General features: G+C 49.8%; 1 protein-coding gene across 1 annotated transcript; it reads right to left on the minus strand.

The window, feature by feature from the left end:
• Positions 1 to 726: 726 nt before the first annotated feature.
• Relb (RELB proto-oncogene, NF-kB subunit) lies at positions 727 to 26860 on the minus strand. The gene is made up of 11 exons (XM_057762131.1): positions 26628 to 26860; positions 25577 to 25624; positions 17850 to 18181; positions 16372 to 16529; positions 14728 to 14819; positions 13959 to 14090; positions 11990 to 12094; positions 9959 to 10174; positions 8252 to 8320; positions 8059 to 8136; positions 727 to 1622 (listed from the first exon to the last, which is right to left on the minus strand). The coding sequence occupies exons 1-11, from the start codon at positions 26677 to 26679 to the stop codon at positions 1234 to 1236; spliced, it is 1671 nt and encodes a 556-aa protein (XP_057618114.1). The 5' UTR covers positions 26680 to 26860; the 3' UTR covers positions 727 to 1233.
• Between the last annotated feature and the right edge of the window lie 276 nt (positions 26861 to 27136).

Raw genomic sequence — 27136 nt, forward strand, 5'->3', positions numbered from 1 at the left:
TGCCCTCTTCTGGTGTGCATACATGCAAAGAAAACACCCCTACGCAGAAAACACATAAATAAAAGCCTTTAAAAAAACGATTTATTAGCCGGGCGCACATCTTTAATCCCTGCGCTCTGGAGGCAGAGGCAGGTAGATCTCTGAGTTCAAGGCCAGCCTTGTCTACAAAGCGAGTTCCAGGACAGCTAGGGTTGCTACACAGAAACCCTGTCTCGAAAAACAAAAACAAACAAAACAAAAAAGATGTATGTGCATGCCTGTATATGTAGATGCCCCTGGAAGCCAGAAGAGGGCGTCAAATGTGTTGTGTATTAGTCAGGGTTCTCTAGAACAACAGAATTTATAGAATGAATCTCTCTACATACATAGAAAGATGCTTTATTAGAATGACTTACAGGCTGTGGTCCAGCTAATTCAACAATGACTAGCTATGAGCAGAAAGTCTAAACATCCAGTAGTTGTTCAGTCCACAAGGCTGAATGTCTCAGCTGGACTTCGATGGACACAGGAATTCCACTGCCAGTAAAAAATGGCCTTGTTAGCAAGGAGAGGGCAAGAAGGCAAAGAACAAAAGCTTCCTTCGTTCATGTCCTTATGTAGGCTTCCAGCAGAAAGTGTGGCCCAGATTATATTCAGATTACTTACTTAAAATTAATATGTGTGCCCTCCATTTTGGGGTTTTAGTTACAGATGTAAGTCAAGCTGATAACCAAGAATAACCAACACACATTCGGAGCTGCCATGTAGGTGCAGAGATTGATCCTGGGGCCTCTGCAAGAGCAGCAATAGCTCTTCACCGCCTAACCAACTTGTCAGCCCCTCAGCCACAACTGTTTAATTCCAAATTAACCTAGTGTTTCTCAGGCAAAGAAGAGGAGACCCCCAAGCCTCAAAAAACTAATTTTTATTGGGAAAACTGCACAAACAACCTACCCCCACCTTCAGGATCAGGGAAGAGGGCCAGGGATCTGCTCCCTCCTCCCCTATGTACAATCTCTCAGAATCTGTACTGAGAAGGGGCCTTCCTGCAGGAGCCCCTTTTCCTCTTCGGACTTGGCGCTCTCATCTGTAAAATGGGCTCAAGGAGAACCGGAGCTCTCTCTAGCTTCCTGCCAGCACTGTAGATGTCCGATTCAGGATGAGGAAGCTGGAAGACTGGTCAAGGCTGGCCTCAGGGAATGGGGTGTGCTATAGCACACTCCTCACCCAGTACCTCCTCTGGCACCTCAAAGGCTACGTGGCTTCAGGCCCTGGGGACAGGAGACCACCCCCGAAAGCTGCCTCTCGGTACTGGTTGGGGAACATGTTGCTGCCCACAAGGCTGGCGGTGCCAATATCTCCAGGACCCGGGGCTGCATATGAGTCCAGCGTCAGGGGCTCCGGGCCAGGAGACTCCACAACCGTGGCCCCTGCACCCCCACCACCCACCACAGCACTGGCAAGTGGTGGTGCTGGGGGAAGCAGGTCCAACATGGTGAAAAGCGCAGGGGTAGAAGGGTCATAGGCAAAGCCATCGTCCAGGAGGTCAGGGCCACCAGGAGGCTCCAAGCCAGGAAGAGATATGGCACTAGGGAAGAAGTCAGTGTCTGGCGGCTGCAGAGCTGATGGTGGGAGGAACAGGCCTGGTGAAGAGAGGATGGCTGGATTAGAACCCACCTCGAGCCAGGCAGTAAGAAACCTGGACCCCATGGTACTGAATGTATTTTTGTTTTGTCTTGTTTTTGGAGACAGGGTTTCTCTGTGTAGCCTTGACTGTCCTAGAACTCGCATTGTAGACCAGGCTGGCCTCAAACTCATAGAGATCTATTGGCCTCTTCTCACGAGTGCTGGGATTAAGGGCGTGTGCCACCACCGCCTGGCAAATGTATTCTATCTTAGGCCTTTAACCCTAACCTGAGTAGGAAGGAAGTGCCACCACTCCATGTTATTTTGTGTGTATGGGTGTGTGTGCATGATGTGTGTGAGTGGGCGAACCTGCTGCCATTGTGAATGGGAGGTCAGAGTTCACCTCTGTGGAGTCACTTCATTCCTGCTACCTTTATATGGAGACAGAACTCAGGTCCAAGCTCATATGGCAATTGCCTTTATCCACTGAGTCATCACACTAGAACATATTTTTTTAATGCTATGAGTGTTTGCCTTTGTAGATAATATATATATGTGTGCCGGGCGGTGGTGGCGCACGCCTTTAATCCCAGCACTTGGGAGGCAGAGGCAGGTGAATCTCTATGAGTTCGAGACCAGCCTGGTCTACAATAGCTAGTTCCAGGACAGGCTCCAAAGCCACAGAGAAACCCTGTCTCGAAAAACCAAAAAAAAAAAAAAAAAAAAAAAAAGAAAAGAAAAACCAAAAAAAATAAAAATAAAAAAAATAAAGAAAACCCAAAATGTGTGTGTGTGTGTAACACGCAAGTTCCACAAGACCCTGTCTTTAAGGAGGCAGTGGTGGAAGGATGGCTCAGTGGTTAAGAACTTGCTGCTCTTGCAAAGGAACAAGGTTGGGTTCCTCATCCCCACTTCCAGTGGCTCAAAATCCACCTGTAACTCCAGCTCCTGGGGATCTGATGCCCTCTCTTGGCCTCCATGGGGTGCATGCCTGTGCCATACACTCACCCTGACCTGCATACAAGTAAATAAGCAAAACTAAAGGCAGGGTCTCAGGCCATCCGGACCCCTCACTGGTGAAAGGTACATCCTGCCAGCCCTGATGACTTGTGCAAGTGGAGTCCTAGAACCCACGCACTGACTCCTGTAAGATGTTCTCTGGTCTCCACATGCAATCTGAGTGGAGCATGTGTGCTCCCACATACATGCAAAATAAACACGTTTAAAAAATCCTTAAAAATAAGACATGGTCTCCTGTAGCCGAGGCTAACCTTAAATGTGCTAAATAGCCAAGGATATCTCTGAACTCTGGATTCTCTTGCCTCTACCTCCCAAGTGCTACCACATCTGAGTTTTTACATGGTACTGGGGATCGAACCCAAGGCTTTGTACGCTAAGTTGCCTCTCACAATGGAACTATATCCTCCAGTCCATCATTCTTCTTTAATAATAAAATTATTATTTTTAAAATTATTATATATACAGTGTTCCGCCCTGCATGTATGCTTGCACACCAATAGATGGTTGTGAGCTACCATGTGGTTGCTGGGAATTGAACTCAGGTCCTCTGGAAGAGCAGCCAGTGCTCTTAAAACCTCTGAGCCATCTCTCCAGCCCCCAATAAGCAAATTATTAAAGGCGATGAGTATCCCAGCACTTGGGAGGCAGAGGCAGGCAGATCTCTCTGAGTTCGAGACCAGCCTGGTCTACAGAGCTAGTTCCAGGACAGGCTCCAAAACCACAGAGAAACCCTGTCTCGAAAAACCAAAAAAAAAAAAAAAAGGCGATGAGTGAAATAACAGCTAGTCACAGCCTGTCTACTCACAGAATCAGAGCAGGATCCAGGTTCTCAAAAGGAGCAGGGCTAAGGGTATAGCTATGGTGGAGTGGGTATGGAGGGAGGGAGGAAGGGAGATAGACAGACAGAGACAGAGAGACAGAGACGCCCTGGCAGCCACTGTAGAACTCAGCACACTCACCACAGTCCTAGCTCAGTCTCCCATGTGCTGGGTTTACAGGGTGAGCCACCATGCCTGCCAGCTCTTGGAGTTCAATGCTGCCATATGTAGCAGTCAGCTTTAACTGTCTGCTTGACACAGCCCAGAGTCTCCTGAGAAGGGAATTCTAAAGGAGGGTTTGCTCAGATTGGATTGGCCTAGGGTCATAACTGTATGGAATTGTCTTGATAGTTAATTAACATAGGACACCCAGCTACATTCCCTGGGCAGGTGGTCTTGAGCTAAATAAAAGTGCTAGCTAAGCCGGGCGGTGGTGGCGCACGCCTTTAATCCCAGCACTCGGGAGGCAGAGGCAGGCGGATCTCTGGGAGTTCGAGGCCAGCCTGGTCTATAAGAGCTAGTTCTGGGACGGGCACCAAAGCTACAGAGAAACCCTGTCTCAAAAAAAAAAAAAAAAAAGTGCTAGCTAAGTGTCTACCAGAGAGCAAGCAGCGATAGGTGCTCCTCCATGCTTTCTGCTTCAATTCCTGCCTCGACTTCCCTCAGTGACGGACTGGGACCTAAAGCTGAAATAAATACTTGCCTCCTCCTCCCCTTAGTTGCTGCAATTTGGTCTTCGTGTTTCTCACAGCAGCACAAGGAGAGCAGAGCTCACTAATGTTCTGCTAACTGGAACATGGAGTTGATGGCAAGAGCTGCAGCAGCCACCTTTGGCCAGGAGGTAGAAATTGCATGAAAAGGGACCAAGGCTCTGATGCACATGCAAGCACCACAGCTCCTGGGGAGAAACAACACTCCAGCCTGTTACTCTCTCTCAAGTTTGGAGTGAATATACCTAAAAATGAAATGCCCTCAGCCAAGGCCTGGCCTGGTGGCCATGCCTTTAATCCCAGCAGAAGCAAGTGGAGCTCTGTGAGTTTAAGACCAGCCTGGGCTACATGAGATTGTCTCAAAGAAACGAGTCCATGTGCCAGAACCCGTCGGCCGTCCTGGAGGTTGTGTCTGAACAGATTTTGTGCTCAGAATCCCGTTTTTAATCATTAGCGACTTTGCCCCCTCACCCCCAAACCTGGAATGAGGGTGGGGCCATGAGACTTGGGAACCATGAGAGAAGCTGGGGAGATGGCTAGGATTGGTGGTTACAAGGGGCAGAGTCATTGTGCAACAGATACCAATTGCATGAAAACCAGAGACAGTCATGGTACAGCAACCCCAGGATGGGATGGCTCTGGTTCCAGCCCCTGAGTGACTAAGAATTGACTGGGATTTGGATGCCCTGAAGCAAGTTGAGGTAGTGGGGAGAAATTCCTTTGTTTCATCTTTTTCTTTTTGTTGTTTGTTTTGTTTTCAAGACAAGATTTCTTTGTGTAGACCGGGCTAGCCTTGAACTCAGCAATCCTCCTACCTCTGCCTCCCAAGTACTTGGATTAAACAATCCTCCCAACACTGCTCAGCTCTCATTATTCTTTTTTGTGTGTATGTGTATGCACACGAGTGCACATGGATACATATGTGTATAGTCAAAACAGGCCAGCAGGTGGCTATGCTGAGAAAAGGCTCAGAACTAGAGATGAGCTTACTTCCATCCTTGTGCCAGCTGCTGCCAGGCTCACACTCACCACTGCTGCTCCATACAGATGGCCTGCATGTCCATCTTCCCCTCCCCAGCAACAGATCTCGCGGGAGGCATGGCACCTGTCTGCGCCTCTGGTTTTTAAAGCCTGTGATAAGCAGCCCACAGCAATGGTCTGCAAACTAAGGAGTGAGCACAAACACAGCTAAGGGGCCTGTCACTGAATGTCTGTAAAAAGAAACTGATCTAGGGGGGCTGGAAAGATGGCTCACTGGTTAAGAGCACTGGCTGCTTTTCCAGAAGACGCAGGTTCAATTCCCAACATCCACATGGCAGCTCACACCTGTAACTTTAGTTCCTGGGGACCTGATATTCTCACACAGACATGCATGCAGGCAAAACACCAATGAACATAATAAAAATAAATTAATCATTAAAAACTGAAAAAGGAAAAACTCATCTAGGTCTGGGGATATAACTCAGTTGGGAAAGTGCTTGCCTAGCATGCCTGAAGCCCTGGGTTCGATCCCTAGGACCACATAAACCCAGATAATAGTACATGCCTATAACCCAAGAACTTGGGAGGTAGAGGGAGAAGGATCAGAAGCTCAAGGCCAATTCTCTACTATTAGCCTGGGTGAGAGACTTTAAAAGTATATAAATAAAATAACTGAGTTGGCTCTGGTGGCCCGGGTAGCTCATACCTGTAATCCCAGCTTCGGAAGCCGAGACAGGGTTCCACGTGTTACAGATTAGCCTGGGCTAGACAGATATGCTGGCTCAAAGTAAGAACAAAATTAGGGCCAGGTGTGGTGGTACTCTTCTTTAACAAGAGGCAGAGGCAGGAGGATGTCTGGGAGTTTAAAGCTGACCCCGTCTCACACAAACACACCCAGGCAGGAGAGATGACTCCATGGAAGGAGGAAAAAAACTCCTGACAGTTGTCCCTGTCCTGCAAATGTGCACTCACGCAGACGATGGTAAGTTTAATTTAGTTGAAAAATTTAAACTATCAAAGCCAGGTGGTGAGAAGCGCATCTTTAATCCCAGAACTTGGGAGGCAGAGGCAGGAGGATCTCTGTGAGTTCGAGGTCAGCCTGGTCTACAGAGCTAGTTCCAGGACAGACTCCAAAGCTACAGAGAAACCCTGTCTCAAAAAAAATTTTTTTAAAAACTATTTCTGCTGAGTATGGCAGCCTGTAATCTCAGCATTGGAGAGCCTGGGGCAAGATGGCTGTCTTTTTTGAAAATTCTATTTTGTATGTACATGAGTGTTTTGTCTGTGCACCACATGCATGCAGTGCCCAAGGAGGCCAGATGAGGGCAATAGAGCCTCGGTGCTGGAGTTACAGGTGTTTGTGAGATGTTATGTGGGGGCTGGGAATCGAACCCCCATATTCTGAAAGAGCAGCCTTTGCTCTAACAGTGGAAGCCACCTGTCTGTCCAGCCCCCAACAGGATGGTTTCAAGGAGAGAGTTTCTTGGAACAAATAAAACAAAAAACAGCATCATGTATTGCAGTGACAGCTCCCATCCCCAGGACTGAGCAGGCCTGACCCTGCTTAGCTTCCTGACAGGATCAGACACACTTGTATGCCAGAGTCAGTAATCCCATCATGCTGTCTTTTGAGATGAGGTTTCCGTTCAGCACAGAGGAGTCTCAAACTTACAGTGTAGCTAAGATGGCCCTGAACTTCTGGCCCTCCTGCCTCTACTTCCCAGGAGCTGAGGTCCCCACACAGGTGTCAGCACATTTGAACTGTGTGGTCCTGGGAATGAATGCCAGACAACCAGCTAGCTGCCAAGTCAGCTACAGCCAAGCCCGGAGCAGAAGACAATGTCCAAGCCTAGATCTGTGCTGATCTTTCCAGGTCTGGTGCAATCATTCAGCAGATGGGAATATTCCGACAAATGCTTAATGACCTGAGTTCAACCCCTGGATCCCCTTGTAAAAGAACTGACTCTACAAAGTTGGGGTTGTGTATTTTGTTTTAAGATTTTTGTTGGTTGGTTGGTTGGTTGGTTGGTTTTGAGACAGGGTCTCACTATGTAGACCTGGCTAACCTGGAACTTGCTGTGTGGAGCACGCTGGCCTTGAACTCACAAAGATGTACCTGTCTCTGCCTCCCAGGTACTGGACTAAAGGTGTGCAATACCATATCCAGTCTGCCTCCTACATGTGCTGTGACACAATGCACCCATATTATACACACATCATCACAGAAATGAATAACATAAATTTAAAAGGTAATTTTTAAAAGACTTTTTCTAAGGATCCCTGAGGCTCAGAGAGGTGGAGAGACTTGGAAAAAGTCACATAGCAAATATTCCCTGAAGAGATCATAGCCTCTGTTCTGTCTCCAAAGCCTTCCAATTACACTTTCATGAGATGTAATGCTTGACACAGGGTTTGTCTTGAAACTGTATGCAGACTACGTTGGCCTCTGACTATTGGTAATTCCCCTTCCTCAGTCTCTTGAGTGCTAGGACCATAGATGTGAGCCACTACCAGGCTCCTAGACCCTTATTCTTTTTACTCCATGTTGCTAGATGTGTGGTCAGCTGCTGACCTTGGGAAAGTGTTCAGAGGAGGTGAAGAAATCAGAAGTGTTGAAGGGGATGGCTCAGTGGTTAAGAGCACTGGCTGCTCTTGGTGAGGACCCAGGTTCTGTTCCCAGCATCCACGTGGCAGCTGACAACTGTCAGTAGCTATGATTCCAGAGGATGTGATGCCCTCTTCTGGCCTCTGTAAGCACCAGGCATGCGCATGGTACACACATGTATGTGCAAGCAAAATGCCCATACATATAAGATAAAATATTCTTTTTAAATTCTGACAAGAAGAAAGACACAGAGAAACAGGACGGGAAGAACTTCCTGTTGCCCACAAAGAGAGGAGGAGGCTGCAGACTCCACACTCACCTGAGCTGTGGCCAGGAAGAAAATGGTCCAAGAACACTGGTTTCTTTTTCCGTCGTTTGCTTTCAATTCCATGTGGATCTGGGGGAAGGTGAAGGTAAGGATTCCTTACCCTGACGACCCACCCTCCCCAAGCAGATCATCTGGCCCTCCCAAGAACCTGGGGACGGGTGTGGGCAGGGGTAGAGGAACACACCAGAGCTACTCAGTTCCCCAAGGACATTGGGCAGTCCTCGCTTCCGCTTCTTGTCCACACCATAGCTGTCTGTTCAGGAGAGAGCAGAAGCATCAAAACATCAAACAGCAGTTAATCGCAGAGGTCGCTGTGACAGCCACCAAGGTCACTAGGACAATCAGTCACTGAGGTCACTATGACAGCCAGAGGTCACTTTGACAATCAGTCATGGAGGTCCCTGTGACAGTCAGTCAGAGGTCATTATGACGACTGGCCACAAGGGTCACTGTGATGGTCAGTCACAGAGGTCATATGATAGTCACAGCGGTTACTGTGACAGTCAGATGTCATTATGAGAGTCAGTCACAGAGGCCACTATGACAGTCACAGAGGCCACTATGGCAGTCACAGAGGCCACTATGGCAGTCACAGAGGTCACTATGACAGTCACAGAGGCCACTATGGCAGTCACAGAGGTCACTATGGCAGTCACAGAGGCCACTATGGCAGTCACAGAGGTCACTATGACAGTCACAGAGGCCACTATGGCAGTCACAGAGGTCACTATGACAGTCACAGAGGCCACTATGGCAGTCACAGAGGTCACTATGACAGTCACAGAGGCCACTATGGCAGTCACAGAGGTCACTATGACAGTCTCAGAGGTCACTGTGACAGAGAGGTCACTATGACAACCACAACAGAGGTCACTGTGACAATCTCAGAAGTCACTGTGACAGTCAGAGAGGTCATTGTGACAGTCAGAGAGGTCATTGTGACAGTCACAGAGGTCATTGTGACAGTCACAGAGGTCATTGTGACAGTCACAGAGGTCATTGTGACAGTCACAGAGGTCACTATGACAATCTCAGAAGTCACTGTGACAGTCAGAGAGGTCACTATGACAATCTCAGAAGTCACTGTGACAGAGAGGTCACTGTGACAATCTCAGAAGTCACTGTGACAGTCACAGAGGTCACTATGACAGTCACAGAGGTCACTATGACAGTCACAGAGGTCACTATGACAATCTCAGAAGTCACTGTGACAGTCACAGAGGTCACTATGACAACCAGAGAGGTCATTGTGACAGTCACAGAGGTCACTATGACAACCAGAGGTCATCATAACAGTCTGTCATAGAAGTCACTATGACACTCGATCACAGGAGTCATTAAAAGGAGGACTGGGTCTTCACCAACTTATACAAGTAGGTTTCTATATTCCTAATTAGGATCAAAGCTCAACACAGTTTTCTGTAGATCCTTCCTGAGGCCTTCGTACTGGCTAGCCCAGTTGCTTTCACCTTCTCTCTCACCTTTCTCTGTGTGTACAGTTATACATGTACGGAGACCAAATGTCAACCCTGGTTGCCATTCCGCATTTGTCATCTAACTTTTTGCTTTATTATGTTCTTTTGTTTTGAGATAATTTCCGAGTGGCCTGCAGTTTTCTGGTCAGCCTGGGTCTTGCTGGCTAGACGTCTCAGGAACCCAGCCGACTCCATCTTCCCAGTGCTAGGAACAAGCAACTCTGCCTGGCTTTCTACCAGGGTGGGTGTTGGGAATTGAACTCAAGTCCTCATGCCTGCAGAGAAAGCACTTTACTGACAGAGCTACTGCCCCCAGGTCTGGCTTCTGCCTCTAATTCTTCCCGAGATATACTTCCTCAAGCAAGGCCAAAGACCTAGTCTCCAGAGTTGGGGGTAGCTGTGGGTAGAGTGGTTACCGTGATCCCGAGGCAGGTATGTGAAGGGCAGTGGCTCACTGCACACCCCGTCCGTGAGTCTCTGCAGGAAGACATTGACAGTCACAGGCTCTGCAATCTCCAGGTCCTCGTAGGGTGGCGTCTTGAACACAATGGCAATCTGCCGGTGCACGTCAGCTTGAGAGAAGTCGGCTCTGCCTTCCCAGGAAGCCGTGCTGAACACCACGGATATGTCCTCTGGTGGGGTTAGGTCAGGGTGAGGACACAGCTAAGTCAAGCGACTGAGCCCCTACTCACTCAGTCTCCTCCCAATCCAACCAGTATTTCAAATAATAAAACTACCCTGGGACGTTTGGCATAGCAGTGCATTCCTTTAATGCCAGCACTCAGGAGGCAGAGGCAGGAGAACCTTTGTAGTTTGAAGGCAGCCCGGTACACACAGTGAGTTTCAGGACAGTAAGAGAAACAGTTAGTCCCTGTATAAAACAACCAACAAACCCAACTACCCAGGGTCTCTACACAAAAGAAAATCACACAGGTATGGTGACAAAGAGCTGTAATCTCAGCACTTGGGAGACTAAAGCAGGACTGTGAATTCAAAGTATGCCTAGATTACTAAGTGAGACTCTCTCTCAAAATTTGGTGTAAAAGAACTAGGGGCATAGTTCAGTGGTACAGAGCTTGTATAAAATCCACCAGGAAGGTCTGGGAGCATGGTCAGTGGTAGAGCCCCTGTCTAGAATCCCCCAGTAAGGGGCTGGGGTCTGGCTCAGTGATAGAGCCCCTGCCTACCCTGTACCACATCCTGTGATTCCAAACATTCCTAATAAAAACAAACACAAGGGCTGAAGAGAGGGCTCAGGAGTTAAGAGCACTGGCTGCTTCCAGAAGACTAGGATTCGGTTCCCAGCACCCACAAGCCAGCTCACAACCAACTATTGCTCCAGTCACAGGGGATCCAACACCTTCAAGCGCTGCACTCACCTGGCACACAGACATACACGCAAACAAAATACCCATATACAAAATAAATAATAACAACAATAATAAAAACATAAAGCAAAGAACTGGAAAACTCCCAGGAAGCCTCTTGCTTTATGATCATCATCATAACAGGTGGAGAGAAAGCAAATAAGATGGGACAATGTCCTGTCATTTGCTTGTTTTTAAATGCCCCTTCTTCAAATAGGCTTGGAAACAAAACTGAAAAACCAACTACCAAAAATGAAAAACCATCCTCTACTCAGGACCATTCCACTGGGGACAAAGCAAGGGTCCCTCCTTTCTCTGGCTGTCAGTTCTGTACCATTCACACTTTCCTTCTTTTGTTGTTGGTTTGCTTGACCTTTGAGACAGTCTCACTGTGTAGAACAGGCTGGCTTGAAGCCTTCCTGCTCCAACCTTCCAGAGTGCTGGGATTACAGACATGTGCCATCAGACTGGTTTAATTATATATTACAGTCCTAGGAATGAAATTCAGGTCTCACCCATGCTAGACAAGCACTTACCCTATTACTGAGTCCCCCACTGGGGGATTCTAGGCAGGGGCTCTACCACTGATCCACACTCCAACCCCTCACTGGGGGATTCTAGGCAGGGACTCTACCACTGAGCCACATCCCAGCCCCTCACTGGGGGATTGTAGGCAGGGGCTCTACCACTGAGCCACACCCAGCCCCTCACTGGGGGATTCTAGGCAGGGGCTCTACCACTGAGCCACGCCCCAGCCCCTCACTGGGGGATTCTAGGCAGGGGCTCTACCACTGAGCCACATCCCAGCCCCTCACTGGGGGATTCTAGGCAGGGGCTCTACCACTGAGCCATATCCCTAGCTCCTCTTAAAACATTTGAGCAATTGCATTTCTAGTGTGGCAGCATCCTGAAAGAGCACTGCATACCCTTGGTCAGCTCAATGGCTTCCATACCTGGCAGAGATGAGCTAGCAAACAAAGCCATTGCCTGCATCTGCCTGACTCTGCAGCAAAGGCTCTGACTCCCTCCAGAGTGCTGCCCTGGTAAACCAGCACCCCCCTCTGTCTCTGGACCTCTCACCTTTTTGCACCTTGTCACACAGCAAGTACAGCTCCTCACCACCTGTGCATGGCCCGCTCTCCTTGTTGATTCGGCAAATCCGCAGCTCTGATGTGTTGGTGGACTCTGGGGAGGAATGCAGAAGGAAAATCAACAATTCAGTTATCACATCATGGGGCTTTCTGACAGGTGAGAGAGACAGAAAGGGAAGACATCCTTTCCAGGTGGGACACAGAATGCTCAAACAGACAGGTACAACGTACAATGACCAGAACTCCCCTCTGAAATCTGCTTAGAGTCTATCCAAAATGGAGACCCCCCAGACTCAGGGAGACTTGTCCAGGGTGACACAAGGTCCCCAGATGAGGGTTTACAACCTGAAATACTGTGTTTATTTGTATGCTTCCCCCCAGTGGAAGTGATGGAACCTAGGATCTTGCTACATAAGAATTCTACTATTGAGTAACGCCCCCAGCCCCTCACTGGGGGATTCTAGGCAGGTGCTTTGTCTCTGAGCCACACTCCAGTCCCTCACTGGGGGATTCTAGGCAGGGGCTCTACTGCTGAGCCACACCTACAGCTCTCATTTTTTTTTTTTTTTTTTTTTTTGGTTTTTCGAGACAGGGTTTCTCTGTGGCTTTGGAGCCTGTCCTGGAACTAGCTCTTGTAGACCAGGCTGGTCTCGAACTCACAGAGATCCACCTGCCTCTGCCTCCCAAGTGCTGGGATTAAAGGCGTGCACCACCACCGCCCGGCTCAGCTCTCATCTTTTATCACACCTAAATTAATCTTGATCAGCTGCCCAAACTGGCCTTGAATTTACTTACCCTCTCCCTGCCTGAGCCTCCCCCAGTGGCTGGAATTACAAGCACCTGTCACATGTCTATCTGTCACCTGACCTGACATCTTGGAGTGCACACTCCTTTAGCTTGACCAATATTCCTGGTCCTTCTTTTATTAGCAGCTCTGAAAACTCGGAGCTCAGAGTGATGAGCCATCCTTTAGGTCAGCAGTAATCCTATGGCCTAGACCTCGTCAATCAGAGCAGTACCTCCCCATGGACACTGCTGAATGGTTGAGGAGCAAATGACCAAACTCCTGCCAATGAGAGCAGGTGCAGAAGCCGAGAGCAAACTGTATGATGTCAGGCATGGTAGTGTATGCTTGTGATTCCTCCACTCAGGAGGATTGCTGATTTGCTTGGCCACATAGTGGTATCATGTCTTAAAATAATAAACACAGGCCTGGGGATTTGGCTCAAGTACTTCCCTAACATGCACAAGCCTGAGTCTCAATAAATGGGTCCTGGTAGTTCAGGCTGGTCATCTCAGCACTCAGGAGGTGGAGGCAGGAAGTCAAGGGTTCAAGGTCATCTCCAGCTACAAGGACAATTGAGGCCAATTGAGGCCTGTCTCAAAAGGAACTATTGGCTACTGATGGGTTCTGGGGAAGGGACCGTCATTTTGTTGTTGTTTGTGTATCCAAAGGTGAATCCACGTGGCTTCAGCGGACAGTTCCCAAGCTGTGGTCATACAGGGGTCCCAATTAAAATCAGTGGGTTACAAAATAAAACACAAAGAAGTGAAAGTAGAAGGGACCTGTGGGAGGAGCTAAGATGGGGGTAGGGACGGTGAGGAGTCCTAATGCACCATATGTACAGAATTTCAAGGAGCAAATTTACTCAATAAAAAGTACAAAAGGAAAGAGAAATAACTGTAGAACCAGACAAGGTGCAAACTGTACAAGCACACATGACGGCACTGCCCATCTGCATATGTGATGTCTGGAGTCATGGCCCTCACTACGTGTCCAGGAGGGAAAGAGAATGAATGGAAGAAGTACAGACCCAGCTTCCCTAAGACTGCGGACACTGAACCACTGTGCAAATGTAGAAAATGAAAACCCAGAAACCTCAATGATGCCCTGCTCATCCGGGCTTTCTGATACCCATGACAAGTTAATCCCAAGAGACATGGCAGCCTTGACTCACTCTTATCGTAGACAGGCTCAGAGAGGACGGGTTCCAGGCGGCGCAACTGTCCTTGCTGGTCACGATAGGAGGCCTGGAAACAGATCCTGACAACATTCATGTCTACCTCCTGATGGTTCTTCAGAGAGCCGGCTGGGGGAGGACAAAGGGAGGCTGGAGTCGGTTGAGCTGCTGGAGCAGGCTGATGGAGGGAAGGGGACCAAGGCAGGGAGACGCACACTTGTCCCTCCAGCACTGAGGAGGATTTCAAGTCACCCTCAGCTACACAGGAGTTCAAGGACAGCCTGGTCTATGCTGAGACCTGGTCTTGAAAACCAAAAGGAAAAACCAAGTGAAGGGCTGGTGAGAAGGCTCAGCAGGTAAAAGCGCTTGCTGCAGAGCCCTAGAACCTGACTTCATCTGCTGGACCCACGGTAGAGGGAGAAAACCGACATCTGTAGGGTATCCCTTAACCTCCACAGGCATGTTTATACCACACAAAACCCACACACAAACACACACAAAAAGGACATGTAATTTTTTTTTTAAAGAAAAGAAGCCGGGTGGTGGTGGCCCACGCCTTTAATCCCAGCACTCAGGAGGCAGAGGCAGGGGGGATTCTCGGTAGCCTAGTCTACAGCGTGAGCTCCAGGACAGTCAGGGCTACACAGAGAAACCCTGTCTTGAAAAAAGAAAGGAAGAGAGTGAGAGAGGAAGGAAAGTAGGAAGAAGAGAAAGCAAAGAACACCAACTAAAGGAAAGTGGCTAGGGAAGCAGGTGGGGCACTAACCATTGTAGGGATCAATTCCTAGCTGGATTTTTCGCTCAATTGCAGCTTCAATTTCCTTCTTCCGAACACACTGGATGCCCAGGTTGTTAAAGCTGAAAGGGAGACAAGAGGAGAGACTGAGAGGCAGCCTCCCCTGGACACAGCAGGATGTGCAGAGATGCTGCAGGCACAGGGCTCAGAGAGCACTGGGAAAGACCTGGGATTCGAATCTCTCAGAGGCCACCAGGAGTCAGGTGAGACCAAGAACGTGCCTTTTTTACCACATAAAACACCAGCCGGTGAGCAATGGTGGCACACCAGTGAAGCAGAAGCAGGCAGACCTCTGTGAATTTGAGGCCAGCGTGGTCTACAGGCCTAGTTCAGGACAGCCAGGGATACACAGAGATCCCTGCTTTGAAAAAAAGAAAATGCCCGCCAGGGTCCTTTATATCAAAGAAGATGTAAAGGAAGCCTGTATTCTCTATACTTGAGAAGCTGAAGCAGGGGAACCAGAATTTGAGGCTAGCCTGTTGTGCACAGGAAAACATGCCTCCAAAATAATTAAGTAAAAAACTCAATAAATGGCTACAACGGTGCTCTTAGCTCTCAGGTAAAGGCAGGAGGGTCAAAGGTTCAAGGTAAAAAAATGGTCTTTAAGGTCAGCCACTCAGTCATGACTGAGGCAGGTAAGTGGATCTCTGAGTTCAAGGCCAGCCTGATCTACAGAGACAATTTCAAGTATGGTGGTATACTCTTAAATCCCAGCACTGGGGAGGCAGAGACAGGAAGATCTCTGTCCCAGACAACAAGTTTCAGGCTAGTCAGGCTACACAGTGAGACTGTCAAAAGAAAAAAAAATGAAGGTCATCCTCAGCTACGAACATGAATTTGAGGCTAGCCTGGCCTACATGAGACCTTGGCTCAAAAAAACAAAAGAAAACAAAACTAGGGTTGGTTAGATGGCTCAGCAGGTAAAGTCTTTGCCAGGCAGCCTGACTACCTGAGCTCAGCCCTCAGGACACCCACAGTGGAGGGAGAGAACTGATCCCCACGAGCTGTTCTCTGTGAAATCAGGTTGGAGGCCAGGGCAGCTGTGCACCTGCGCTGTCTCCTCTCTGACCCCCTACAGCACGGAGATAAATGGGTCTGCTGGTACCTGCCTATGGAGACCAAGGCAGGAGGATCTCAAGTTCAAAGTTAGTTTTGACTACACAGCAAGACCGTCTCAAAAAGCAAAAATGGAACAGATGTGGACAGGTGTGGCAGGTTTTCAGAGGGGGCCATTGCTGTCTCCACACCTAACACTCCTCCTTCATCTGAGACGAGCAAGGAAGGTCCAGCCAAGATGCCTATGCCCCAGGCTTTCCCAGGGAGCAGTGTCCACCTCTGGAGTCTCCTCAAGCAGAGGGAAGAAGCTGGAGTCAAGAGTCAGGGGTTTGGGGCTGGAGAGATGGCTCAGTGGCTAAGAGCATTGCCTGCTCTTCCAAAGGTCCTGAGTTCAATTCCCAGCAACCACATGGTGGCTCACAACCATCTGTAAAGAGGTCTGGTGCCCTCTTCTGGCCTGCAGACATGCACACAGACAGAATATTGTATACATAATAAATAAATAAATATTTAAAAAAAAAAAAAAAAGAGTCAGGGGTTTGAGTCAGGGTCTGGTACCTGTGCCTGGGGCTGACGTGAGGCCGCAGCCGCACCCTGCAGACGCCATCGGTGCAGTCTTTTCCCACGAGGCTGTGTGGGTGTACCCGGTGAGGCCAGTCCTTCCACACAAGGCATGCTGTCACCTCTACCTCCCGCAGCCCGCCACAGTCTCGAAGCTGTAGGAAGACATGGCCTTATTAGGTGTTTGCTGGACCCCTGTCCCTATTCAAGCTCCCTGGGGCTCCCTTGTAGCTACCCCTATTTCTTCTGCAGAGACAAATCATGAAAAGGCCCTGCTAGAGATTGCTCTCCTGCCATGCAATGCCTTTGATCCCAGCTATCCAGAAGGAGAGGCAGGTGGATCTCTGTGAGTTCAAGGCCAGCCTGGTTTACAGGCTGAATTTCAGGACAGCCAAAGAGACACAGAAAAACCCTCTCAAAAACCAAAAACAGCCGGGCGGTGGTGGCGCACGTCTTTAATCCCAGCACTCGGGAGGCAGAGGCAGGCGGATCTCTGTGAGTTCGAGACCAGCCTGGTCTACAAGAGCTAGTTCCAGGACAGGCTCCAAAACCACAGAGAAACCCTGTCTCGAAAAACCAAAAAAAAAAAAAAAAAAAAAAAAAAAACCAAAACAGACAAAAAAATCAGGCCTGGTAGTATAGGCCTGTGATTCCAGATGCTCGGGAGCTGAGGAAGGATAAAAAGATGAGTGCCAACCTGGGCAAAGAGTGAGGATGTGACTCATAATAAAAAGTAAAACGTAAGCCAGGCAGTGGTGGCATGTGCCTTTAATCCCAGCACTCAGGAGGCAGAGGCAGGCAGATCTCTGTGAGTTTGAGGCCAGTGTGGTCTACAAGAGCTACTTACAGGACAGGCTCCAAAACTACAGAGAAACCCTGTCTCGAAAAACGGAGAGGTGGAGGGGGAGGAGGGGGAGGGGGAGGGGGAAGAGGATGCTGGGACCATGACTAAGTGATGTCTAGAATCCCCCAGTGAGGGGCTGGGGTGCAGTTCAACGGTAGAGCACCTGCCTAACAAGTATGAAAACCTAGGTTCAATGCCCATTACTGAAAAAAATCCAACAGAGAAACTGATCTCTTACACACAACTTTGCTCCGGATCAGTGGCTGGGCCTGCTGGCGTCAAGTCTCTGAAAGCAGTTCTGAAGTGACACACTTCACCCAGGAGTTTGAGTGAGTGCTGCCCTCTAGCGGCAAAAGTAACTTTGGATGGCTTGTCTTCGGGGCCATAAATACTAGTTTGTCATTGGAACAGCCTCACACAACCACCCCATATCATATAATTCGTCTTTGCTGTTGTTATATTTAAAAGGTTACACTCTATATGATTCAGGCTGGCCTGATTTTTCTCCTGCCCCAATTTCCCGAAGTGCTGAGGTTTATAAGTATGAGCCAAGTTGTTTTGAGGTTTCAGGGTGGAACCACCACGATCCTATTCCCAGGTACAACAGCGGCACGGGCAGTACCGCACACACCTCGATTGCCGGCAGCGTCTTGCTGGCTTCGGTGCTGCTCTCCCCAAGGATGCTGCCCGCAGAGCGGCCCTCGCACTCATAGCGGAAGCGCATCCCGCGCTGCTTTGGCTGCTCTGTGATGACCAGGTGCGGCCGTGGGCCCGGGCCCGGTGACACCAGCCGGCCTAGGGTGCAGCTCCATGGCGACAGTGTGACAGGAGTAGGTGGTGCGGCTGGACCCAAGGTGACAGTGCTCAGTGGGGCCTGCCCGCGGGGCACCAAAAGAGGCATTTCGCCCAGCTGTGCTCCGTCCAGGCCGAAACCGTTTTCCTTAATGTATTCGTCGATGATTTCTGCAGGACAGACAGACAAATAGGTGAGGGCGGTGAAGGACGGGACTAAGCTCCCTTCCTTTCTTCTCACACTTTCTCCACCTGGTTTTGGTTTATTCTTTTCAGACAGGGTCTCATTGTATAGCTGTGACTGAACTGGAACTTGCCATATAGACTAGGCAGGTCTCAAACACAGAGAACCACCTTCCTCTGCTGAGATCTACCACCATAACTGCATACCACTCTTGGTTTTTGTGTGGTTTGTTTTGGTATTTTGAGACAGGTTCTCTCTACATAGCCTGGCTGTCCCCAAACTATGTAAACCAGGTTGGCATCCAGAGTGCTGGGATTAATCCATGCACCACCATTCTGGCTCACACTTTATTTTCTTTAAGTTCCACCCCATTTAGATTTAGTGTGTGTGTGTGTGTGTGTGTGTTGCCTGCATATATGTCTGTGCACCATTAGGAAGGTCGAGTGCCCTTAGAAGCAAGAGGGCATCTGAGCCCTTAGAACTGGGGTTATAAGTAATTGTGAGCTGCCATGTGGGTGCTGGGAATCAAACCAGGGATGTCTGGAAGAACAATCATTTTAACTGCTAAGCCAGCTCTCCAGACCTCTAAAAATCTTTAAAGTTATGTGTCTGTGTATTTATACAGGTGTGTGCCAAAGAGTGCCCAGCCTGTCCTGGAGCTGTGAGACCCTCGGCGTGACTACTGGGAACCAAACTTGGGTCTCTATGAGAACAAGTACTCGTAACCACTGAGCCGGCTCCCTAGTCCTTCCACTTGGGTTTTTGAGACAGGGTTTCACTGTGCAGACAAGGCTGCTCTCTGATCTGCGATCCTCTTGCCTCCACCTCTGGAGTGCTACCAGCAGAACTCCACAGGGCACTTCCACCTCTGCGCCTGTTTCAAAACCACATTTACTTTCCCTGTGGTCTCCCCCTCCTGCCCCTGCTCCATTCACGGATTGAGGCAGTTGCCAGCTCTCTTCCTCTCCTGCCTTTTGCCTCTTGTATTTGTCCATCTCATCCAGTCAGAGGGATTTTAGTAGTACTAACCTGTACCTCTTTTGCCTAGAAGCCTCCCACGGCTCCCAATTCCTTGGTAGTCAAGGCTAACAATGTCCCCCACAAAAAATTTGCCTCAAATGTGATGATATACTTCATCAGCAGAGTCTGCCTTGCAATCCCCCAGTAAAGAGTGAGGGTGTGGCTCAGTGGTAGAACCCCTGCCTAGAATCCCCCAGTGAGGGGCTGGGAATGTGACTCAGTGGTAGAATTTTGTCTAGCATGGGGGAGGCCTAGTTCAATGCCTAGTATTTAATGATAATCATGATCATCATCATCATCATCTAGGTGTGAAGGTGTACATGTGTAAATCCATCACTGGGAGGTTAAGACCACAGGATGGTAATTGTGAGCCTGGTCTATGTGGCAAGATCCTGCCTCACATAAACAGAAGGCTGGCCCAGCATGCCAAGGCATGAAGCCCTGGGTTCCACTCTCAGCACTGCATCCAATCCCAGCCCTAGGGAGGGAGGAGGAGAAGGATCAGAAGTTCAAGGTCATTCTCATCCTCAGGTAGTCTGTTATTTAAGGCCAGCCTGAGTCTTTTGTTTGGAGACAGGGTTTCTCTGTGTGGCCCTGGCTGTCCTGGAACTCACTCTGTAGAACAGGCTGTCCTGGAACTCAGAGATCCACTGCCTCTGCCTCCCAAGCGCTGGGATTAAAGGCATGCACCACCACTGCAGTTTCAGTCTGGGCTGCTTGAAACTTTGTCTCAAAAACAAACTTACAAAACACTCCTTAAAATGATTCTCTCAGATAAAACAGCTGCACCCCTCCTGTTTCTTGCTCCCACCTAGCTCGGTCACCTTCTGGTCCATGAACTTGTTCTTCCTCTTTCCTTGTTTCTAGATTTCCCCTCATTCAACCGGTAAGGCACTTTATGCTGCCATTTCTATGAAAGCCATGCCTCTTTACCTTTCTCCCTCTCCCTTCTCTGCCCCATTCTCTCTCCCCCTTTTCTGAGACAGGCTAACCTAAAACTCACTATGTAGCTCAGACTGGACTCAAATTCTCTTGGATCCTCCTGCCTCAGACTTGTGAGTGCTGAGATTCCAGGCATGATGCAGGCGTGCCTGCCTGAACTGTGTCTTTCTCCCTTTGCAAGCCCCACTCAACCTCACTTTCTCCTGCTCATTCTCTGTTCTCTTGTCTCCCAACTCCCCAGTGCACACTGGTAGCTCCTGCGGGGCAGTGACTTAGCTTTGTTCAATGCTAGATTCCCACTGCCTGGTCCAAGAAGGGTCAATGACATCCACGAGTGACCATTACAGATTATAGATAATAGAAACAAATATAACAAACACGTAATGCTCTGGATCTTGGGAGTATGACCTTGCTCAAGTCCTCAATAGTCCTGGAATCACATCAGGACCTGCTCCCATCAAACAAGGTAGCCCTGCCCCCATTCTCCCCAGAACCCTCAGCCTCCCACACACCTGCCTCCTGATACTCACCCAGTTCATCTGTGGAAGAAAGAGAAAAGAAAGGTGAAGTTCAGGTACTGTCAGGCTTGACATCTTCTAACATAGACTCTCCCACCTTGTCCCCAAGGAGGACTTGCTAGGGCTCCCATCCCCAATCTCCATTACCTCTTTTGGGCTATCCCTTCAGTTCTTAATGTTGAGGGCCCAGTATTAAGGTATCCCCAAAGAAACTCAAAGGTCACCTCCCAAAGCACTCAGACTTGTTATCCAGACTTGTGGAAAAGCAACAGAGGGAATGGGGGGCTGGGGTAGATGATGAACACAAGTTGTTTTGTTTTGTTTTCAGAGACAAGGTTCCACTGTAGCTTGGGAGCCTGTCCTGGAACTCGCTCTGTAGACCAGGCTGGCCTCAAACTCACAGAGACCCATCTGGCAATCTAGGTAAATTATGAACAGGTTCCATCCTGAAAATCTACCCTGGGCCCCAGAGATCACTGCTATAGTCTGAACATGAAGCTGCCCAAACCCAGGGTGTTGCCCACTCTGCACCATAGTCCAGCTCCCCAAATCTCTGGCTTACCCATACTTCCCAGAAGGAGAAGAGGGTAACAACCATACTAGGTACCCAGTGAAGAAGTCCTGCCGCTTCCCCAATAAAACTCAGTAATCGAAACCAACTTCCCATCATTCCCCAGACTGGACAGGGGAAGGTCAGAGGAAGCAAACAAGCCCAGAAGTCCGCAGCAAGGAGGGTCACCCAACTGTCCCACCCAGTTCTGAAGGCTACTGGCTGAGGACTGATCCTGTAGTATCCCAGTATCAGCCAGGTCTTTCCTCCTCCCCTTTCCCTTCTCCTGGAAGGAGTGGCTCCTGGAAGCAGAACTTTGCTCCTTAGAAAGCAGTTTTCAGGTACCCCTTATCTCATTTGATCTGTGAGATCAGTAGATGCCAAGGTCTCTCCCTTCCCGTGAAATGGGGTGTACTGAGGCCTGGAGAGTAAAGGGAACCTGACAGTGCCAACCTCCAATCGCTCTGTTTTTTTTTTTTTTTTTTTTCTGGTTTTTCGAGACAGGGTTTCTCTGTGGTTTTGGAGCCTGTCCTGGAACTAGCTCTTGTAGACCAGGCTGGTCTCGAACTCACAGAGATCCACCTGCCTCTGCCTCCTGAGTGCTGGGATTAAAGGCGTGCGCCACCACTGCCCGGCTCAATCGCTCTGTTTTGAAAAAGCCCTTCTCAGATAACCATGCTGGACGAAGCTAGAGATCCTAAGACAAATGAGCTGAGGCATGTGACTCAGAGCCTGAGGCCAGCCTGGGCTACATAGTGAGTTCCAGAACAGCCTACACTAAAGAGTGAGACCTTGTGTCAACCAAACCAAACCCATACTCAATAAATTCTACCTAGGGGTCCTCAACAGAATCCAGGGAGCTGGGCATGGAGGTACACAGCTGTTATCCCAGCACTCAGGATGCTGAGGCAGGAGGATTGCAACTCTTGCAGGCTAGCCTGAGTAACTTAGATACTTATCTCCAACAATGAAGCAAACACAATCACTTCCAAGCGGGGCATGGGCTTCAGAAGTTCAGAGCTTGCCTGTTATGTATGAGACTCTCTTACTAAGTGACACTATCAACTGTGAATCCTGAAGAGGAGACCGTGCCTGTCACGTCGTCACTGTACCCAGAGCTCGGTCTGTGTCTGCCCATCAGAATGAAGGAATTTGCCCTTCCATTTGCCATACTTCATCATCCTCTCCCCACCCTGCTGTTCAATATCACTGACCCCATGATCTCTTCATAGCCCTCACTGCCTTTTATAATCCCGCCTTTAATTGTTTATAGACCTGCCTCCTCGTTTGGGTAGGGAGCCCTGAAGGACAGGGCTGAGACTATGCCCACACTGGCTCTCAACAGAACTGGCATTCAGTAAACATTCGCTGGACAGATGACGCCAGGAATGACTCTCCTTGGAAACATCAGAGATGTGTCTTGGACCACACAAGTCTCAGCTTGCTCCTGTCCAGAAACAGCACTGGGGTCACCCCTGTCTCCAAAGCCATCCCCCACCTTTCTACACCTCTAAAACTCTCAGCCTCTCTCATGCTCACTCCAGGCTTCCAGTGTCCACCCTGAGAGAAGTCCAGACCTGACCAACCACTGAGGCTACTGAGTATCACACATGTGAGACCCAGCTCTGTCATCAAATCTCAGAAAATAAATCATGTCTCTGATGTTTTGTTTTGTTTGAGGTAGGCTCTCTCTATGTAAACGGTATGACTTCACACTTGAGAACTTCCTGCCTCAGCCTCCTAAGCAAGGGGACGGGAGGCATTCAGCACCATGATTGGCTTGAGGGACCTATGAGAATAGTCATCTAATAGAAAAACATCTCCCAGGAAGTTCCTGAAACTGAAACTCTCAGAAGTTGTTCCAAACTTAGACTCAGAAATTCTAAAAGTTGGGGGCTGGAGAGATGGCTCAGTGGTTAAGAGCATTGATTGCTCTTCCAGAGGTCCTGAGTTCAATTCCCAGCAATCATATGGTGGCTCACAACCACCAGTAATAAGATCTGGTGCCAACTTCTGTCTGCAGGGACACATGCAGGCAGACCACTGTATATATAATAAATAAATCTTTAAAAAAATTCTAAAAGTTACACCTAAAGGTGTTTGTATTGTCTGTGTATGTTTTGCCATATTCAAGGCGTATGGTGGTTTGAATGGGAACGGCCCCCATAGGTTCCTAGGGAGTGGCACTTTTAAGAGGTGCAGCCTGTTGGAGTAGGTGTGGCCTTGGAGGATGTCACTGTGGTGGATTCTGAGGTTTCAAATGCTCAAGCCAGGCCCAGTATCACTCTCTCTTCTTGCTGCCTGACAACTGGGATGTAGAACTCTCAGCTGCTTCTCCAGCACCATGTATGCCTGCAGGCCACCATGTTTCCTGCCACGAGGATGAAGGACTAGACCTTGCAACTGTAAGCCTGACCTAATAAAATCTTTTTCGTTATAAGAGTTGCCATGGGAGCCGGGCGGTGGTGGCGCACACCTTTAATCCCAGCACTTGGGAGGCAGAGGCAGGTGGATCTCTGTGAGTTCGAGACCAGCCTGGTCTACAAGAGCTAGTTCCAGGACAGACTCCAAAACCACAGAGAAACCCTGTCTCGAAAAACCAAAAAAAAAAAAAAAAAAAAAGAGTTGCCATGGGGGCTGGAGAGATGGCTCAGTGCTTAAGAGAGCACTGCCTGCTCTTCTGAAGGTCCTGAGTTCAACTCCCAGCAACCACATGGTGGCTGACAACCATCAGTAATGAGATCTGGTGCTATCTTCTGGCCTGCAAGCATATATGCAGGAAGAACACGGTATGCATCAATTAATTAATAAAAAAAGAGTTGCCATGATCATGGTGTCTCCTCACAGCATTAGAAACCCTAACTAAGACAGGGTGGAAAGCAGGGCCTAGTGCATGCTAAACGAAAGTTTACCACTGTGCCACACATCAGCGCTTAAGGTTTGTTGTTGTTGTTTATTTAGTTCACTTTGAGACAGTCTTTTTTTTTCTTAAAAAACTTTTTTTTGTTTGTTTTTTAAGACAGCTTTGGCTGTCCTGGAACTCAGAGATCCTCTTGCCTCTGCCTCCTGAGTGCTGGTGAGTCTCCTATGTTGCCCACCATGGTGGTTTGAATGATAACAGCTCCTCTAGGTTTGTATGTTTAAATACTTGGTCCCCAACTGGTGAATCAATATGGGAGAAATCAGTGGGTGTGGCCTTGCATAGGAGGCACATACCCACTCCTAGTCTTCCCCTCCACCCACCTCCTGCTGGGGAATCAGGACAGGAGCTCTTAGCTACCACTCCCGCCATGCCCGCCTGCCTGTTGCCATTCTCCCTGCTAAAATGGTCATGTACTTACCCTCCAAAACACTGTAAACTTTCTGCTGGAAGTTGCCGTGGTCTTGTGTTTTGTCACAGCAACAGACAAGCAACTCAGGCTGGCTTTGAACTTCTGATCCTCTCATTCCTACCTCTCAAGTACTGGAATTGCAGGTGTAAACCAATAGACCCCATTTTATAGAGTGGTGGGAACCAAACCAAGGATGTTGTGCATGCTAGGCAAGCTCTCTCCCAACGGAGCTGTGTAACAGCCATGACTGTCCTGAAACTCATGTTGTAGACCAGGCTGATTTCGAACTCAGAGATCTACCTGCCTGAGTGCTGGGATTAATGGTGTTTGTCACCACAACCTGGCTATTTTGTGTTTTGATTCAGGGTCTCACTATAACCCTTCAGTTATAGTGAGAAGTTGAAGGCTGGCCTTCAGCTTACTACATTGTCCTTAATGGTTTCAAATTTGTGTCCACCTTCCTCTTCAGCTTCTCCTGCACTGGGGTTACAGGCATGCATGGTCACTCTGGGCAGCAGTCCTTTTTTTTCTTTCAACAAGGTAATTTGAACACACGTGGTCTGAGAACTTATGACTAACACAGTTATTATTATGTTCTTCTCAGCATGACTATGCCACTAACAGTTACTGCTAAGTGGAATGCTCCCTCTGGCTTTACAAGTATCAGTTCATCCAACTTTCTCCAGCCCCGCAAAAGAACAAATGGGTACATCATCCATCACACAGATGAGGAAAACTGAGGAGCGTTTAGGAAGTCACTTGTGCATTCACCCAGTGAGAGGGTGGTAACATCACATGTGAACTTCAGTTCCAAGGTCCCAGATTCTGGATGGTGGGGAACCTCGAAAAGGGGACCGGCACTACACAAGTTTCTAACCATCTTGGAAGTATGGACACGTAGGGAGTCATTTAAACCAGAATGGAGGGGCACAGTTTACAAAGTAGGTGCGCTCATCATCCCTCTCTAGGGGTCCCTCCATTTCCTACAAGCAGATGGGCAGGGACTGGAGGGTAGCTCACCTGCGGATTTGGAGGCCGTCAGTGACAGCGAGGAAGGGTCACTGGAACCTGGGAGAGGGAGACCTGAATGAACAAGATGACACAGGGCAGGGCAGCTAGAGGACCAGACTCAGCCGGCCCGGTCCTCACCTGGACTCGGCCCTTTGAATGAGGCCCGTCCTCTTTGCTGAGCTCCGGTGAGGCCGGGCTTCTCTCTCTAACTCTTGACAAAGTTCTGGGTTTTCGATTCTGCCACTGATTATGCCATCACCATTCAACATCTGCTACTTTCCCGGTTAAGGTCAGACTTGGAGGAATACCCCAGGAAAACCCCATCTTCTTTCCGCCTTCTGAGCGACATCCCAGCCCTAATGCTGGAGAACCCGCCCCTCCTCTCTCGTGCAGGCCCCGCCCCTTTTCAATCCCTGCGCCAGGCTCCGCCCTTTATTTTCAGGTCAGGCTTTTTCCCTTCTCCTCAGGGTAGGTTCCGCCCACTCACTGAGCCCCACACCTCCTCTTCGCGCTTTCAGAGTCTGACCCCGCCCCTATTTCCTGTCAAACTCGGCCTGATTCGGCCCATTCGAAGTCAGGCCCCGTCCTCCCCTAGTTTGTCGCTGAGCCCCGCCTCCTTCTTTGCCTTTAGGCCTCGCCTGGTCCCCTAATCTGGAGAACACAGAGACAGTTCTTTAATTAGGCTCCGCCCATTACCCGCTTGGTAAACTGGGAGCCTCCACTCGGACCTCTCGGAGTTTGCCCCGCCCCTGGGCCTACCCGGCTCCTCCCCCTCAGAGTCAGGCTCCGCCCCTCCCCTCGCTGGTGGCCGAATCCCGCCCCCTTCTTTGCCTCAGGCTCAGGCCCCGCCCCCTTCTCACTCCGTTGCGGGACGCCTAGCCCGTACCTCGGGCAGGACCCTTCACCATCCTCTGCCTCCTGCCTCGTCTCCCACGCAGTGTCCCCGCCACCCTCGTACTCTCCGTACCGAAGCGCGAGTCCTGCGGGAAGCTGCAGATAACTCCGAGTGTCCCGAACACCCCCAGCCCGAGCCCCGCCCCAGACGTTCCACTCCGCTTACCCAAGGCCCCCAGCTCGGGCGCGGACGCTCTGGTAGCGCGGCGACTCGGCATGGCCCGGCCCGTAGGGACGGACAGCCCTCAGGCCGGCTCAGGGCTAAGCGCGCACGAGGGCAAGCGCGCCGGACGGCCCGATTTGCTGGGGCGATCACGGACCGGGCGAGCGGCGCAAGGCTGGGGCCGAAGGCCGGGCTGGACGCACGGCGCCCGGGGCTGCGGGGGGCGCCGGGCCGGGCGGGCGGCGGGCGGGGGCGGGGCGGCGGAATTCCCCGGCGCCGCCGGCCTGCGCACCCATTGGCTTTCACTCCTCCGTGACGTCACGACAAAGGGAATGGGAAAACCCCCGTTGGTCACGTGATGGCGGGGGCGGGGCCGGCCGGGAAGAGCAGGCTTGGCACTGCGCAGGGTCTGGTGCCTGTCGCTGCCCATTGCACTGGCCGAGACCACTGAGGCTTGCCAGAGTTCACCCGCGCCCTATTCGCAGAACAAGCTGAGAAACGGATACCCTTAC

This window comes from Chionomys nivalis, chromosome 2 (assembly GCF_950005125.1).
Source record: "Chionomys nivalis chromosome 2, mChiNiv1.1, whole genome shotgun sequence".
Classification (NCBI taxonomy): Eukaryota; Metazoa; Chordata; class Mammalia; order Rodentia; family Cricetidae; genus Chionomys; species Chionomys nivalis.

What these genes read in the sequence shown, in the direction of transcription:
- Relb (XM_057762131.1), bottom strand. Translation starts at nt 26,679, where the DNA reads ATGCCGAGTCGCCGCGCTACCAGAGCGTCCGCGCCCGAGCTGGGGGCC. An exon ending in GTGTGACAAGGTGCAAAAAG is followed by an intron (nt 10,175 to 11,989) that starts GTGAGAGGTCCA and finishes TAACCCCACCAG; the next exon opens with AGGACATATCCGTGGTGTTC. An exon ending in TGGGGAACTGAGTAGCTCTG is followed by an intron (nt 8,137 to 8,251) that starts GTGTGTTCCTCT and finishes ACCTTCCCCCAG; the next exon opens with ATCCACATGGAATTGAAAGC.